This window comes from Nyctereutes procyonoides, unplaced genomic scaffold (assembly GCF_905146905.1).
Source record: "Nyctereutes procyonoides isolate TBG_1078 unplaced genomic scaffold, NYPRO_anot_genome, whole genome shotgun sequence".
Classification (NCBI taxonomy): Eukaryota; Metazoa; Chordata; class Mammalia; order Carnivora; family Canidae; genus Nyctereutes; species Nyctereutes procyonoides.
In genome coordinates, this window is record NW_026575051.1 from 23,362,740 (window position 1) to 23,381,416 (window position 18,677).

Consider the following 18,677-nt stretch of genomic DNA (forward strand, 5'->3'; position numbering starts at 1 on the left):
GGAATTAAAAGGAATGTATGCATATAGTCACATGTAAAACTGAAAACCAACTCCATTTGAAAGAAGTCCTAAAATGACAACCCTAGGGCTACTCTAAAATGAGTTCTGATCCTCTGAGAACCTAAAAAATACAGACTATACTTTTTGGTGCATAGAATGTCACTGTATAACTCAAAATAAGCTGTGATGAATTTCTCATGAAAGAGAAAAATGAAAATGAATTTTTCCAAAGACCTTTACAATCAACTGAGTTGATGAGTATAATTTATACACCATTTTCCAGAGAAATCTGAATTACTTTTTAAAAAAATTTTATCTATGATAGAAGTCACCAAAATTTTTTTTAAAACACCAAATCAAAGGTGAAACCAGTCTGATGAAGAAAACAATGAATTTCTAACCTTAATTACACTGAAAACTGATTATTTGAAAATTATACCTAATTTTTTATCTATGTGTCTTTTATTTACAACCTATTTTTAAACACGTATATACTGTTATATCTAAATCATATTTATTGTGCAACTCAGCCCATTGTGAATTTTTCTGTTTATATAATGTATATCCCCCTTTTCCTATTGAAAACTGATATGATATACTAATAAGCATTCACTAAAAGAAAAAAACCTAAAACTTATGGGGAGCCTGGATGGCTCAGCGGGGTAGGCATCTCTTAATTTTGTCTCAGGTCATGATCTCAGGGTCCTGAGACTGAGCTCCACATCAGGCTCCCCCACTCAGTAAGGGGTATGCTTGAGATTCTCTCACTCTGCCCCTACCCCCATTCTCACACACTTGCTCTCTAAATTTTAAAATCTTTATAAAACTACAAAAAAAAACTAAAACAAAAAGAAGTATACTGCAACCTCACAGCTATGACCTCAAAGGGTAACACATTTGCTTAATTTTCATGCCTTGTAGGTTAATCTCACAGATAGTTTTTCACACATTGTTAAAGATATCCTGTTAGATGAAGGCATCAAGTCGTCCCGTTAGGGAAGAACAATACTGTGTTTAAGAAGCAATTTCTTTGATAAGAAAAAGCACAGGTAGGGGCACGTGAGTGGCTCAGTAGTTGATCAAAATAGAATATGAAGGTTGTAGACAAAAGTTACCTACTTGAAAACAATTGATTTTAGTGACATTGATAAATGAAAATGGAATTATCATCTTAATAGCTACCTTATTATTAAGGCTATATGTGCTTTAATATCTTTCTCTGGCTAAATCAACTAACTTCAATATTGCCACGAGTGATAATAAAAGTTATATTTCCAATTAGATTCAATGTTCTTGGTGTTTTAAAATATTTTATTATTTTTTGACAAATTTGGAAGCAAATCTATCCTGGAAAACTAAAGTACATCTACAAACATTTGAACAAGTTGTTTATATGAAGATTGGTAAGTCCTCACTAACATAGGAGTTTGAGCACTTAAACTTGTTTTGTTACATCTAAAATGAAATTTTTAGGTTATTGATTTTCCTAGAAATTTCTTTGAAAATGTATGCATATAGTATTTTAAAAAACAATTTTTAGGGATCCCTGGGTGGCGCAGCGGTTTGGCGCCTGCCTTTGGCCCAGGGCGCGATCCTGGAGACCCGGGATCGAATCCCACGTCAGGCTCCCAGTGCATGGAGCCTGCTTCTCCCTCTGCCTGTGTCTCTGCCTCTCTCTCTCTCTCTGTGTGACTATCATAAATAAATAAAAATTTAAAAAAAAAAATAAAAAACAATTTTTAGATGTGATGTATTACTGTTTTTATTTTAGAAAACTTATCTCTTATTACTTCCTTTAAGGAAATGGTAAGGTTAATCTCATCAAATGCCAAATTCCTGGAATTTTTTTAAAGATTTTATTTATTGATTCATGACAGACAGAGGGACAGAGACATAGGCAGACGGAGAAGCAGTCTCCCTGCAAGGTGCCCGATGCAGTACTTGATACCAGGTCCGCAGGATCATGCCCTGAGCCAAAGGCAGATAGATGCTCAACCATTGAGCCACCCAGGCATCCCAGGAAACTGAATTTTAATAATCATCTCTGGTGATTATGGTTATGGTACTCTGGATCAGAGTTGAAGAAATACTGGTCTCTATATAGTAAAAACAAAAATTCTTGAACATTACTTATACTGGGGTGCAAAGCTACGAAAGTCATCAAGAAGCTATTTATGATTATCTACCAATTAAATTTTCATATAATCCATTTTAAGTCTCTTTGCTCAAAAACAACTATACATCATTTCCCCACCAATTTTTAACCCTTCATCAAAAGTCTTAATACTCAGGTTTTTATGATTAACTTCACTTTAATGGCATTTGAGAGTCTTGATCTACCACAGGTTTTTTTTATATAAACCTTTGTAGAGTATGTTTATTGAGTAAATTTTCTATTTCTCCTACCTACAGAGAAACTATTGTATATAAAACCACCTGGTACAATATTGTACCTTCTATGATTGCTCAGCAAATATTAGCACCTAAATCCACATCGCAATAAGAATCTGCAACAATCCTAAAGCTCTCTAATGGTGGTTTCCCTTTTGTGTGATTAGTCATTCCATCTTAAAATACATTGTTCCGAAGTTCTTCAATATTTCACCAAACTCCATCAATTAAGTGTACTCTTTTTATGTAGAATGCAGAAGGAAGAAAATTCTACCACAACGAATAAATTATTCATGGTTTTTATAACCAAATCATCATAAAACTCCTTTGCCCTGATTTAATTTTATTATTAGTTCATCAAATCACTTTTTATACTTCACTTGCAAGAAAGAGACTATCACTGAAAATGCCTAGTCCCTATGTTCTAATAAACTATTAAAGTAAATTTATATTCCAATCTTATTCGATCATTTCCAGTGGATTGAATTCATCACGAACCATTAGAATTACACATGACTTCTAGAATGTATTCATAAATACTAGTCTCTCGATTCATACTCTCTTTCGTTAAAACATACTTGAGTTTTTTTCCCCTATGACCAAGAAATGTGTATCTATGCCAAGATTTTCAAAGCCAGAATCTTTTAAAGAACCAAAATTAAAACAGCAAAGCAGCTATGACTTAACTAAGCATATCTGTTTGAAACAATAGAACACTTCAGTATTCAAAATTATGAAAATCATTTTTATAAACCATCTGAAAATATTGGCAATCAATTACCTACTTATTAGGTGTTTAACTGATTATCAAAAATAAAAATGCAGATTGGTATAAACAAATATTTTTGAGCACTCTTTCTCAGATATTTCCCATATGTATTTTAACACCCTAACATATTAAGAACATAAACAGTTTTCTGATGTTCTCAGAGGCATGAAACATTTGTCTAGTGTTCAGTGTGGTAACCACACTCAAGTATTTTTAAAATATTTCTCAAAAATATTTTAAAAAAAAAGAGCTCGTTAGGATGAAATAATCTAGTTACTAAAGTGTGCTTTTCCAGATCACATAAAAAATATATTAGTTTCCACACTTGTGAAAATAGAACAAATGGAAAACGTTCTCATTTCATCCGCTAAAAAAATAGCATTTATATGGTTCATGAATCCAGTATTAAAATAAATATGCCTTGTCTTGAATAACACTGTTAATTCTGTATTTTCATGCTTTGCAAATGGAGAATGTATTTGGATTAATTCAAAAATATCATCTGATACCTTACAACAATGATAAAAAGTACACAAAACAACCCCAGTCCCTGTATGACTAAAGAACATAATTTTAAAGTCAAAGTCTTGGAAGCTTTGAAATCTAGACTAAATATCCTGTATAGATGGTGATGTAAGTTCCCTTTCACCCATTCTCTTCAAAAGAAAGGTGCATGTAATCAATCCCCATGTCAGTGAGAATACTGAGCCTATGTAAGCAACATGAGATTCTATTTACCCACAGATTATGTTACCCATTCTGAGAACTAACCATGAATCATTTCATATGTTCAATTACATTCATCACTCTTGTCATTTCAGAGTTCAATAAAGCCCTTTTTTGAGTTATAAGGACATGAATAAATGAAAAAGACTGAAATAAATGCATTTTAATGCTTATCAATAATTTTACAATGAATATATTTAAGAGATTTCTTCAAAACAACCAGAAAAAATGATCAGTACCATAGACACAGAGCCTCCAAATATAAAATCTGCAATGTTGTTTTATGAAGTTTTTTGATGGTGGTCTCGTTTACTCTGCCAATGAAATCATTTGTAAGGAAAGAATTAAATGGATCCTTTGATAGATCTGGTGGGATTTTATTAACTAACTTATACAGATAATGGGCCAACATTTGCCTTTTATGTTTAAACAAAAAGATATAATAGTTTCATAGTCATTACAAGGCCAAAAGTCATATTTTGGGAAATCAAAATGTTGCAGATATTGCTTACAAATTCAATCATTTCTGCAGATAAATCAGATATGTATATGATTTAATTTAGATAAAACCTATTTCAAAATGCATTCTAAGAGTTACCCTCAATCAAGTTTTAAAACATAACCCTGGAGTTAGCAGGGAATTATTAAAATAATAAATACAACTGAATTTCTCAAACATTCTAAGTTGTTTTATGTGAGCTGCCTTCACACTAAGAAATGCCAAGTGAAATTCTTAGGAGATATCAGGTTAAGGTTGTTTCACTCAACACATACCAAGGGTGTGCCACTCCTTGTGCCTGAAAGAAGAGTGGGGGAAAAAATGTCACAAATCTGTAGAAAAGATCTCAAAAAGTTTGCCACTCAATTGCAAATCAAAGAGGAACAATGACAGAATTTGTTTTTTTCCCCCTCTTAACCTTTCTTCTCAATGTAAGTAAAAAGTACAGTCAAGTAGGTAAATAAGGTTACTTCCCCATTACTAGTAAAATAAAGTGAATTATTCCACATGGGAAACCACCATAGTCTTTCAACATTAGCTTTCCTCAAGAATTTCATGGATATCTTTGGCATATAAGCATAAAAATGACATGTCAAATAATGACACCAGAGAGATTGATTAAACAAAAGACCTACTTGTCTCTTAAGTACATGATGACTTGGACCAGTTCAGCAGCTAACATTACACCATAGACACAAGCAAAACATGTGGTTTAGCAAGAATTTGAAAGACATGAGGAAAGGAAACAAAAGCCTCTATAAGCCAATGTCCTCAAATATAGTACAGTGATCCCCACATCTTCATTCCTACAAAAACGATACCTCAAACATTTCCAGAATACAAAGGCTTAACACATCCTTATTTAAGAACATGTGCTCACCTCCATAGGTCCAGAAAATGTATCATCCTTTCTCTCATCCTCATGGAGCTTCAGGGATCTTGGCTCAAAGAATGGAATCCAGGCTCTGCCTACACTATCTTCACCATGAGCCACCTGGGGCTGGCTGATCAGGAGAGAACTAGCAACCAAGTGGCTCAGACTGAGCAAAAATGTTATGCTAAATACAGCATGTCATCAGGATTGAGCACCAGGACAAGAATAGCTATGAAGAAGAAGAAGCAGTGGAAACACTGATACTGCAGATAATTTGGCCACCAATAACTGGCTATGGCAAAGTAGCTGGTCAACATGGTAATCTGACCTAAAAGCTCACTTGATCAAATACGCATGTTTCCAGTTTTTATCTTTCAACAACTGGTGAATTTTGGTGTGCTACTGCCCTGTCACCTATCCACCTAACTTCTCAAGACAAAATCAGTTATGAGACGTTAGAAAAACATATTTCCAACAACTGAGGATTCCTTGAAGTAATCTGATTGTTCCTTATTCCTTGGCACAAAAACAAAAACATAGTCTGACAAGCTCAAGATCTTTTTAAAAAAAGAAACACTATAAAACAGTCAAATCCACCCCTTAATTTTTTAAAAATGTGTTACAAAAACAATGGCATGCTCAGGGGAGAAAATAAAATACAGATAAGCAAAAATAGAACATAACAGACATCAGAAACCAACCTGGGGATAAAATAAGCAAAGTAACCAAAAGATGATTAAACCATATGTTTACCATGTAGATTATTCCTTTAGATATACACATCCATAAAGTATCACATTTTAAAACAATGTTTAAATATGTACACATTTAAAAAAATAAAAAATAAAAAAATATGTACACATTTTATACAGTTTATATACATAATACATTTAGTACAGACATTGTTTCAAATCTGCATGATGATGAAGAGTACAGAGAAGACATATGGGCTAGAAGTTACTAAATAGAATGACCCAAAAATGCAGAAAAATGAGAAGTGGAAGAAGTGAGTTTTTAAATACACATGAGAGGATAACAAAATTTATGAATCAGAAAATAGTGGTGGCAGAGGAGCTTGCTTTTAGCCAAATCATCATTTAAACTTATTTACGTGCTTTAATCCCAAATGTTTTGGATCAATACAGGTGCTGCCAAGTGTTTGCTAGGTATCAGTATGTGCTCACATGCCTTTTTACATGGGTCCATTTCACAAATGATTGTTAAAGGTTATACCAGATGAAAACCCCAGTGTACTAGTTTCCTGTGGCTTCTGTAAAAAATCACCACAAACTTGGTTGTTTAAAACACCACCATTTTATTATCTCGCGGTTCTGGAGGGCCAGAAGTCTGAAGTCTGGATCTTGATAGGGTTGCACTCCCCCATAGAGGCTGTAAAGGAGAATCCATTCCTTGTCTCTTCCAACTCGTAGCTGCTAGCACTCCTTCACTCGGGGCTGCATCGCTCCAATATTGGCCACCATGTTCTCACCACTGCCTCTTTTTTTTTTTTTTTTTTTTTTTTATGATAGTCACAGACATAGAGAGAGAGAGGCAGAGACATAGGCAGAGGGAGAAACAGGCTCCATGCACCGGGAGCCTGACGTGGGATTCGATCCCGGGTCTCCAGGATCGCGTCCTGGGCCAAAAGCAGGCGCCAAACTGCTTCGCCACCCAGGGATCCCTCACCACTGCCTCTGAGTAACTTCAGATCTGTTCTTAGGGCCACCCCTCCGATAACCCAAGATAATTTTCTCATTAAAATACCCTAATTTAATCACATCTGCAAAGACCCTTTATTAAAATAGGATAACATTTATAGGTTTCAGGCATTAGAGTCTGATGATCTTGAATTGGGGGGAGTATTTTTCAATCTACTAGCCCTAGTATTCACAAAATTCTCTTAAAATTTCCTTGAATCTGACCCACTCTTTCTTATGAGAATTTTATTAGTCTCCATTTTTATGTGTCTATTCTTCACTAATAACCCAAAGCATAGGCCACCTATATAAACGCCTTTGTTATTAGCTAGTTATGTTCCATTTGAAAATATCTTAGGATCACCCCACCCCCCACCCTAAACTGATTCTTCTTGCTCTCTTTCCTGCTTATTGCATGGTTTTCCTCTGTCATCATTCACACGATAGGTCTTTGAAAATCAACTTCTTTCATCTTAAGTGCCACATCCAATTAATCCTCAAGCTCTGCTGGTCCCCCTTCAGTTCATTTCAAATCAGTCCTACTCACCACCCCTCCACCCCCCACCCCCCAACTAATGCTCCTGGCCTTATTGTAACTGCAGGGGATAGAGTTCAGCTAGACGCTGCCAGGCTCTGTTCTCTACCTTGGGCTCACCTTTATCCATTCTCTATTCTGCAGTCACAGTGACCTTTGTAAAACTTTCTGAATCTGATCAACTCACTCACCTACTTGAAACCTTTGTAAAGGTCCATTATTCTCAGATTTAAATTTCAGTGGCCCAGACAGGTGAGGCCCTTTTGAATGTGGTGCTACCTACGCCCACAACCTCATCTTATATTTCTATTCCATTTCTTCCGTGTCTCCTAGGCAGCCTGAACTTGTGTCAGCTTTTTCTAAAGTATCATGATTTCTTTTAATTCTACATTTTGGAACATACTACAGGTTCCTGCCTTGCCAGGCCAAACAACCAGCCAACTCCTATTGATATTCCAGAATTTAGCTAAGAGGGCACCTTGTTTAGGAATGTATCCTTACACACTTTAAACAAGTGAACTGTGCAGTATGTGTACTATATCTCAATAATGCTATCATTAAAAAGTAAAGAAGAGGGATGCCAGGGTGGCTCAGCAGTTGAGCGTCTGCCTTAGATTCAGGGCATGATCCCAGGTCAGGAGATCGAGTCCCACATCAGGCTCCCCACAGGGAGCCTGTTTCTCTTTCTGCCTATGTCTCCGCCTCTGTGTGTGCGTGTGTGTGTCTGTCTGTCTTGAATGAATGAATGAATGAATGAATGAATGAATGAATGAATGAAATCTTAAAAAAAAAAGAATGAATGGGGCTCAGTGATGGTCCCAAACTCATTTAGTATTATACACATATTCTACAACTTCACCAGATCCCCTGTGCCCACCTCCCTAATACTTCTACTACACGGTAATGTCCTGGCTCATGTGACTGACTGAAGGCAAGACGATGACAAATTCACCTTCACATTCTCCTTGAGTAGTATCATGTGTGGTGCAGTGCAGACACTCAGTCAAGGTTTGTTGAGTGAATGACAAGATTACATAATCCTTCAACACAGTATTATATGGTTGGAAGCAATTATAATAAGTCCAGCAAGTGTGGGTTTAAAGTCACCTGGGTTGAAGTTAGGTATATATAATTTGAGGCTTAGAAAGTAAATTACTTTTGGGAACTAAATTACTATTGGATTGACCAATACTTGCCTTTAAAATTCAAAGTATAGGCACTGGAATACAATTGCACTTTAGACAATATAATCATTTCCCAATGAAATACAGTGTTTGTCCTCAATTTGAGTTCCAGCAGTTTGTGTTCATATTTATCAATCTGCTTACAGGGATGAATCATCATCCAGCTGTTATAAGCTGTGTTTAGTTAGCTTTAAAGCATTTTTCTAAGAGCTTCTGTCCTTCTAATTTAAGCTCCATTAATTTTTTTGGCTGGCACATTATAGAACAAATAAAGTGGACATGTCCTTTTTAGTGGGGCCAACTCATTCATTATAAATGCTTATAAACAGCATCCACATGCAATGGAAGAGTATTCATTTCTTTGTGTCACTAAATACATAGACTTTCTCTTCTTTTCCTGTTTCCAAAGCTCTTCCACAAATAGTAAAGATCAATCTTCACAGGATGTTACTTCTGACAACCAAGTTTTCATTAATGGCCGAAAGAAGAGAATAATTTGTAATTCTGTTCCTTATTGTAAAAGAATACAGATCAGAAGAACTCTATCCAGATAATGTGGGCCAATTTTAGATGCTCAATCTGTTAAATGCTTTCCTAAGAGAGTATGTCTTCTGGCAGAGGAAACCTGGCTTCCCCTCCAGCAGTTGGCAGGAAAGAGAAACAGGGAGAGAAGAGGCAAGAGTCCCATTCTTGCCTTCCTTGATCTAGTGGGATGGAGTAGGAAAGAGTCTGAAGAGTTTCTCTTGGTAACTCCCAGTTTACTACCTGACTGGTTCAAAAGAGATTATATTCTAAATACCTCCACCATCCCACTACAGTTCTTTGCCCCCGTACCTTGCTTGCCTTTTTTAGAACTCTTGTGATTTAGCTTTTGTTTCTTTATCCTTTTACTGTCTCTCTCCCCGGAGAGGGTTATAAGCCTCCATGGGCAGTCCCTGGTGTTTCTCTCTCATCAAACCCAAAGACTTACACATTCTGGGAATGCAGTGAATGTTGGAAGGGAGCAAAGACAGAAAAGGTTGAAACTGGAAGGGTCACACTGCCTGAGATGGAAATTTATGCTAGAACAAAAGCTCTAGATAGGTCAATCTTGAGTAAAGTGGGAGCAGGAAGAGTAGGAGAAAACACAAATCAGCATCTGCTTCTAGCTGTGGTAAGGAATAGGCAGCCTTGGGAGAGCTAAACAGACCCTGAAGTGCTCCTAATTCACTACTTATTCTATTTGGTTTAATTAACAGGATCGCAAAAATATTATTTTTAAAGTAAATATATGCTGCTCATGTTGCATTATGATGGTTCATGTAGACTTGCTGGTCAGTCTTCCCTTTCTAACATTGTTTCTGTGAGAGAATGAGTCACAAACTCCAAATAACTGACTCACCAAGATTTAGAACATAATCAACTCAAATTATAACCTGGTTTTCATTTCAATTGCCTCTTATTTCCCTCTTCTTTACCTTTTCAACTTCCTCGTTCTCTCACTTCTCCATCTTCCCTCCCTGTCCCTGTGTTCATGTACGTGCACACACATGTGCTTGCATGCACACACCTTATATTCTCTCTGAAGAACATAAACAAACATACCCAATCTCATATCCAGTAACCAAGTCTTATAATTCTTCCTTAATAATAAAATTTGTGAGTCAGATATACTGAGCTCACACTCCAGTCCAATTCACATCTGAGCTGAGGCCTGATTTGCCCCGTCTGTCAAAATAGCCAGCTCATTAGTGTCCTGATTCCAGTCTCTTCTCCTTTCAATCCATCCTACATATACCAGAAGTTCAACACTGCCTCTAAAGCACTACTCGGCATCATGTTAATCGTTATTTTTTTTCTCATATCACTTCCATGGCAAGTGAATAAAGTAATTTCTGAAAAAATTCCTGAATTCACAGTCCAGGATCTCCATCTTCCCAACTTCACTTCCTATCACTGCAGACTCAGGGCCGCATTCTAATCATTTCAATTATTTCTTAGGCACACACTTAACCATCTGAACCTGTGTATCTTCACTTATATTCCTTTTCCGTCTAGTCTTCTTTTCTTTCCCAGTCACTTTTATGATCAAACCTAGCCCCAAGTCCTTGGTAAAAATTTCTCCATCACCTCATGATACAAGATTCCCTTTCTATATTCCTTCAGTACTTAGGATACCTCCATGCATTTGTGCAATGTTTTAACAATTGTTTTTCATATATTTCCTATGTAAGCCTCATAACAACATAGTGAAATGGGTATTATAAGTATGTACACTTTAGAGACCAGGAAAAGGTTTCCAGAGATGTAAATACCCCATTTGGCATTTACCATAAATTGGCTCAGGTTAGTAATTATTTCCATCATTTTTCTGCTGTCTTCCAAACTAGATTATAAACTCTGGGAAGGCATTGGCTATGTAGAGAACTTGCCCCAGTGCATTATAATACACAAGATGAGAACTCAATAAACATTTGATTGAATGATTCTAAGAGTAGTTCAAGCTATGCACCCCATTTAAGAAGCTTCAGTGCTTTCTCTCTTCCTCTTCTGTCCAGTATTTAGATTCTGAATACATACCTGAACACTGTGATAAGATGCAATATATCCTGGCTATTTTTAAATTTCTTAACCTAGTCATCCCCCAAACAAACTGCAAATTCCCCTAAAAATAAGTTACTTTGATGACTAAAATGGGACTAGCTGGTTTTTCAATGTTGACTAATGTTGGCCAATGTTAGCCAATGTTAGCCATGAGTGGTAGGAATAAAGGTGGAGAACTCTGTAAGTGAAGTTGAGTCATCTGGCACACTTGTTAAAAACACTTATATCCAGGATTCAGATGCAGTGCTTTCTCAATCATGTTTTCTTACTCCAATTTTTATTGAACACATGACCCCAGAGAGCATACTACAAAACAATGAACCAGTGACAAAGTGACACTGACTGTAGGCTCAGCAACTGACCATACTGTCCATATTAACCATTTGTTTGTGTGGCTATGAGTACTCGTGATTGTAATCCATACTGTATATGACTTTTCCTGCTAGTGACATTCTTCCTGCTTTGTCAACAAAAGGATTAAATAAATATCTCATCGTTTTACAATGTTCCATAAAGAACTTTTACAACATCTAAGTCTGGAAGTCACTGAACAAGAACAGGGCACCTGACAGGAGTATTTAAATAGAGGATTCCAGCACAGGAAAAGAACGTCATATTTTAGAACTGAATTCAGAAGGTACTCACAGGCTCTCCCCGTGATCCATCCTGACCTGGAGCACCTGGAGGTCCTGCTTCTCCCTTTTAAAGGTTAAAAAAGGGGAAGAAGAGAAAGAGTTCCATTTTCAGGCATGCTTATACAATAATAACATATAACATTAAATACTAAAGCACATTAGATATAAAAATTATTTCTAGATTATTAGTAATGATGTTAAACAGTTACAGGTGGAAACTGTACTTGTGATTACAGCATAACATACAGAATTGTTGAATCACTATGCTGTACACATGAAATCATCTATAACACTTCAATAAAAAAAATAACATGGTATGCCAACTATACTTTAATAAAAAATAAATATTAAGTAAATAATAGAAAATAAAATTTTGAGTATCTATGAAAAATTCTAACAAGAGCACAGGATTTTTTTTAGGTACAATTATAGATTTCTATTAAACAGGTTAAAGGCCTAAATAAAAGGAGATCTATATCCTGTTTATGGATAGAAAAACTCAATCATAGTCTTGTAGCTATAAAGTTCATAGCACAAAGATGTTAGAAGTCACCAAGGTAATCAAAGTTTCAAAAGAAATCCCAAGAAGATTTTTGTTGTAATTTAGCAAAATGATTACAGGATTTCAGTAGAAAAACAAATTACCCAATAGCCAAGATGATCTAAGAGAAAGCCAGGAGGGTGAAATCAATTTGTTCCTAAACACATATGCCTCTGTGAGAGTGAAAAGTGTACACCGCCCACCCCGGGGAGAGAGAAAAGATCAGTGGAATATAAAAGGGAACCCAAAATTGCCTTCAATATACTCAGTATCTGGAAATGAGCTGTAACTGCAGCAAATGGTACTTGGACAATTAAATGTCATTAAAAAAAAACTAATAATCACACACGTGCATGCATAGAGAAAATGAAGACCAAGGCATGAAAAATAAAACTTGAAATATTTTAGAAGAAGATATACAAACCATATTTATAATCTGGGAGCAGAGAAAAATTTTTAAAATAAAATGTAATAAAACAAACCATATTTTGGTTATCTGATTACACTAAAAATATAGTGCTTATCAAAAAATACTTTAAAAGTCTAAAGCAGACTGCAGGTTAGAAATAATAAACTTGCAGGTGATAACAAAGGGTTAGCAAATTAGTATCTAAAATTTAAAAGCCTTCTAATATTCATAAAAGAAATAAAATATAAAAACAGATTACATAAAATATATATGAAATTTAAAAATTCCTTCTGGATTACTGATTTTAACCCTTCCTGACATCAAGTAACTTATTATAAAATTCATAAAGTGACTATATCAATATCAAATCTATATATAGCAGCAGATAACTGAGTTAATTTATAAAGTAACTCTGGTACTATGCACTCACTCTTATGAGAGTAAGACATTACTTATCAACAAAGTAAATGTGACCAAGGTTTATATCAACTCTTTCATACTTATTTTTATTTTCCTTTTTACTTTAAAGTTGATCATTCTGTTGGAATGGAGCCAATAGATTGGATCATTCTTTCAGATCTATTAGAATTGATCATTCTAATTTGACCTTGCCCTCCCAACAGTTGCATTTTATTTATTTTTTTAAGATTTTACTTTTTTATTTGAGAGAGAGAGGAAGACAGTGAGAGAGAGAGAGAGAGATCAGGAGCAGTGGGGAGGGGTAGAAGGAGAAGCAGACCCCCTGCTGAGCAGAGAGCCAGCAAGACTCTGGGATCATGACCTGAGCAAAAAGCAGATGTTTGAGCCACCAAGGTGCCCAAAACAGTTGTATTTTATTTTATTTTATTTAAAGATTTTATTTATTTATTCATAGAGACAGAGAGAGAGAGAGAGAGAGAGAGAGAGGCAGAGACACAGGCAGAGGGAGAAGTAGGCTCCATGCAGGGAGCCCGACGTGGGACTCGATCCAGGGTCTCCAGGATCACACCCCAGGCTGCAGGCAGTGCCAAACCGCTGCGCCACCAGGGCTGCCCCAAAATCAAAATAGGGATGCTGGGGTCCTTCAGCTCAGGTCGTGATCCTGGAGTCCCAGGATCGAGTCCCAGGTCCGGCTCCCTGCACGGAGCCTGCTTCTCCCTCTGCCTGTGTCTCTGCCTCTGTGTCTCTCGTGAATAAATAAATAAAGTCTTTTAAAGAATACAATAAAAATAAAGCTTTCATTAAAAATTGAGTTATTTATGTTATTAAATTTGGAATTTTAATTTAGTATCCACCTATTTAAAATAAGCACCTAAAATGCTTATTTTTAGATGGCTATAAAAACTAGCATAGTTTTTAGTTACATGCCTTTCAATTACAATGCTCAAATTATTTAAGCATATTATTTTATATACACCCTTTAGCATCCTCAAAGCTTTTCCCAAATTGCCAGTGTATATAAAACCATCTGACACTATACTTAATAAATATTAGCTGAATTTATTCCTAAAATACATAGAGTCAACACAGGAGGGTAGGAGGGAGAAATCTCTTAAGATACACAAATAGGCACATCCTCAGACATTTAGGCTTTTTGAAGCCTAACAGTCACTAGGAGCCATGATTTTGTTTTCTGTTCAGCGAAGTTCATTGCATCATAACAAGTAATGTTCTCCTCAATTATGCCACACTTTGTTTCATACAAGAGAAAACATTTCAGTCTACATGAGAGCAAGGAAGTAAAGCAAAAGCATTTTTCTTGTAAATACTTCAAATGCCTGAGTTGAAATAGGTCTAATGGGTGAAAGAGTCTCAGAATACATATGTACTGATGCATATGCCAACAATGTTTTCCATAGTTTCATATTCTAATGAATTTCCCAAAACTGTAGAAAATGAATCACAGAAGTTATAACCAATACAACCTGGCTAACATAATCAGTATTTAGAAAAAAAATTCAGCCATATTACATTATGGAATATGGAAATTACTTTTTGGAAACACTGATTCTCCCATTTTCATGAATTCTTACATTTCATAAGCACAGTGAAATAGTTCCAGCCAAATAGTTCATCTGTTCCAATTTTATTTACAAACACTAGCTGACAGCTGACAACAGAGGGAGTAAAGAATAATGTTTCTTTAACCAAATTGGGAAGGGAGGTGCTGCTGACCTAATGGTTCTACAGAAAAGCTTATGAAAATACCAAAGAGAAACAAAGATAGTTTTAGGATCCACTAAGCTTAAAAGCTCTAGGTCAAAAAGTCTGAAAAATTAAAGAAACAGGATATGCTGGGACCTAATAAAGCAAGGAAATACTGCAATGACTATATATATTAACAGTCAGGAGGATTCATCCAAGCCATTGGTTCTCATGTATGGCCCTCACATCAGCCAGCAGAGCTTCACTTCATGTGGGAACTTCAAAGTGCAAAATTCCAGGCTCTCCTGCAAACCTAATCAATCAGAAACTCTGGATGGTGGAGCACAGAAATTAGTTTTAACAGATACCCAGATGATTCTGATGATCTGAGGACCACAGCGTATCTGTAAGTCTTTAGGCCACTTACCTTCCCATACCTCCATGTACTGTTATATGTGACTTGCTAATAAGCACATGTAGTTTAGCTCTTCTGTATATAAAAGGAAAAGAGCAGTTGTCAAATAGTAAAAACAAATCTGGGATTACATAACCATTTTGGCTGGTAAAAAATTCTCCTTTTACTTCTCCAATGACCCAATCTTTGTTTTTTTTTTTTTAATTGGCATGAAGTTTTTTGAAAAGTAATCATCATCAAGGATTAGCAATACCAAGTCCCCAAATTATTTGAGGATTTTGCTACTTCTTGTACATAATGATACATAGTTATATGAACAAAGTATCACCTATTCTTTATCATCTACAGCATTGATTCTTATACTAGCTGCATCAAAACTTCCTGGAGAGGGCAGCCTGGGTGGCTCAGCAGTTTGGCGCTGCCTTTGGCCCAGGGCATGATCCTGGAGTCCCAGGATTGAGTCCATGTCGGGCTCCCTGCAAGGAGCCTGCTTCTCCCTTTGCCTGTGTCTCTGTGCGCCTCTCACTCTCTCTCTCTCTCTCTCATGAATAAATAAAATCTTAAAAAAAAAACTTCCTAGACAAATTGTGGACTCCACTCCAGAGTTTCTGATTCAATAGGTGTGGGGCAGATGCCAGGAATAGCATTTCCAACAGGTTCCCAAAAAGTGCTGATATGGTAGCCTTTGCGACCACTGCTCTAGACCACGTCTCAATATACTTACATATCCCTTCTTCTCTTGCAACACCTCTCTACAAAGACACTGTATAGTTTTACACCTGGCACTGAGTTTTACAACAGCCAGGCTATTCAACAGGTATCTTGTTTATATAGGTGTTTTCTGACTTGCACATTCTTTAAAGGCAAGAAATATCTACATGAGTTTTCTTTTATTACCTAGAATGCTTAGAATTGTGCTAAACAGAATGTAAAACTATATATAAGGGTATATGTCCCCTTCTTTATAAACACTAAAGCATATCAAAGGAGGAGGAACGCGATGTTTATTGTTTAATGCTGAATATCAAGGGGATAAAGGAAATGGGGGAAAATACTTATACAGCATTTGCTGTTGTAAAATCATGCATACTAGTTATCACAAGATAGAGGTGAATAATCTCTACCGAGAAAGTCTCCTCTTGACTGACTGAATGATGTTTCATTGGGAGATGAAGGATGATTTCTTTGGGGCTATTTACCAAAAAATAATTAAATGCAAAATACAAATAACCTGTGAAATTCATTATTGTGACCAGAACCTAATATGATCATTTGATTGCTTTCATAACATGAGAACCTGGTACATGTTGATTTGTTTAGCTGGTGGAAAAAGGCATATAGCATGCCCCTAACTCTAATTTACCATTGTTGTAATTTATCCTATTATTAATTTCTTTCTTGATATAAAGAAATTGAAAAAATGTCATGCTGAAACATTATTTCTAAATCCAGTTTCTACAGCTAATGTCAAAGATGATGTATTCCACAAAAAGCAGCTATTTTTAAGAAGGAAATTTAACCAAAAACAGACGTGTAAAACTTGCATTGCATGTGTATTTCCTTTCATGCTATGGTCTCTAGTACTCACCCACAAAAAATTAAAAGAATGGAGAGTAATTTAGGTTGTGGTCATAGCAACCCTCAAAATCAGGTGGCTGACCATTAAAATATAACTTAAATTTTGAGGAGGTTCCTTACTTTGTCGTTTAATACTTTATTTTGACTTTGAACTTACTACACAGTTTATTCTTAGTTCGTAAACAAATCTCTAGCATGCCAAAGGATATACAGAAAAATGTAAGACTTAGGGAAGCTTTTGCCAGCTTACCAAATAAACAGACAAGAAGTTTGGGAGGAATCATACAGAGAGTGGAATCATACAAACTAGGCCTGGAATTCTAGCTTTGCCATGCAACTGACTGCATTTCTGGGTAAATTAATTCACCTGTCTTAATGTGACCTCACTGTCTAAGTGACATTAATACTCCCAACATGACAGATTTTTTTTTTAAGAAAATCAACTAAGAGGCTTTGTGAAAATGCCTTGCCATCTCTCTACACAGAAGGGATGATTCATAAAAGTTAACTGCTCCACTGCCACCAAATTTTGGAGCCTAGGGGCACCTGGGTGGCTGAGCCTCTGCCTTCAGCTCAGGGTGTGACCCCAGGGTCCTAGGATGGAGTCCTGAATTGGGCTCCCTGCAGGGAGCCTGCTTCTCCCTTTGCCTATGCCCTTGCCTCTGTGTGTGTCTCTCTGTGTCTCTCATGAATAAATAAATAAAATCTTCAAAAAAAAGTTTAGGTCTTAACAATCCTATGTCTTATGATTTGTTTTAGCCTGCATGATTTTCAAATAATATGGTATTTTTATATATCTACTGCTAGGGCTTAGCATTATTATTTTTAAAAATGAGTATCAAAAATGCAGTTAATATTTTAATCTTTTAAAACATCATAAAAACAGTAGAGACAATAGTTTCATCGTCATTTTCCGCAACTGAGAAAGATTGAGTATAACATGATTTTTCAACAAATTGGTGAAAGAAATTTTCAATGGTTATTAAATTATGGCTATGTGATCTTGGACAAGTCATTAATCTTCTCCATTCCTTAGTTTCCTCATCTGTAAAAGGATAAAAAAATTCTTTTACTTATAGATCAGTGATTTATGAGATCAGTGTGAGAATGCATATAAAGTGCTAAGCAAAGAGCCAGACATGTAGTAAGTTTCCAATAAATTATGTGTCTTGTTATCATGTGTCCTGTCCTGTGTCCACTTCTCTTCATATCCAGTTTCAACACCATTTTTCAGTTTTCCAATTGCTAACTAAAATTCTTAGCTCTTTACCCTCACTGTTCATCTGGCTGCACTTGCCTACGCTAAACTCAATATTCAGTAAATCAAACTGAAAGCCTCCTCAGACCCACTCGTTGGCTTCTAAGTATGGCAATGAGAGGGGAAAAACAGTACTAGGGTCACATAGACTGTAACTTCCAGCTTCCACTAGACTTCAATGCAGCTTCTGTATTTTCTTAATCTCCTCTATGCTATATTTTCCGCACTGCTAAACAAAAAGTTCTCCAACCAACAAAAACTATCTTTTCCCTGCCTCTCAACAGGTAGCAACTTGTACTTCTTTAAAGAAAACAGAAGTCAAACATCTTGCCACCAAACCAACACACTAACCTGAATTTTCATCCACCCATTCTATTTTTTCCCCTTTCTCATTCTCTCTCTCTCTCTTTTTAGCAGTGAAGTAAGTATCCCTCTACAACCTAAGATAATCCCTCCCAA

The 18,677-nt window shown here is 36.0% G+C and overlaps 1 protein-coding gene across 2 annotated transcripts in view; it reads right to left on the bottom strand.

Moving 5' to 3' along the window:
• Nucleotides 1-18,677, bottom strand: part of COL21A1 (collagen type XXI alpha 1 chain) — a 185,265-nt gene that overhangs the window by 26,062 nt on the left and 140,526 nt on the right. For both annotated transcript variants that reach the window (XM_055330678.1, XM_055330677.1), the window contains one exon: nt 11,904-11,957. In XM_055330678.1, the coding sequence (XP_055186653.1) occupies nt 11,904-11,957 (54 nt within the window). The remainder of the gene's footprint in view (nt 1-11,903; nt 11,958-18,677) is intronic.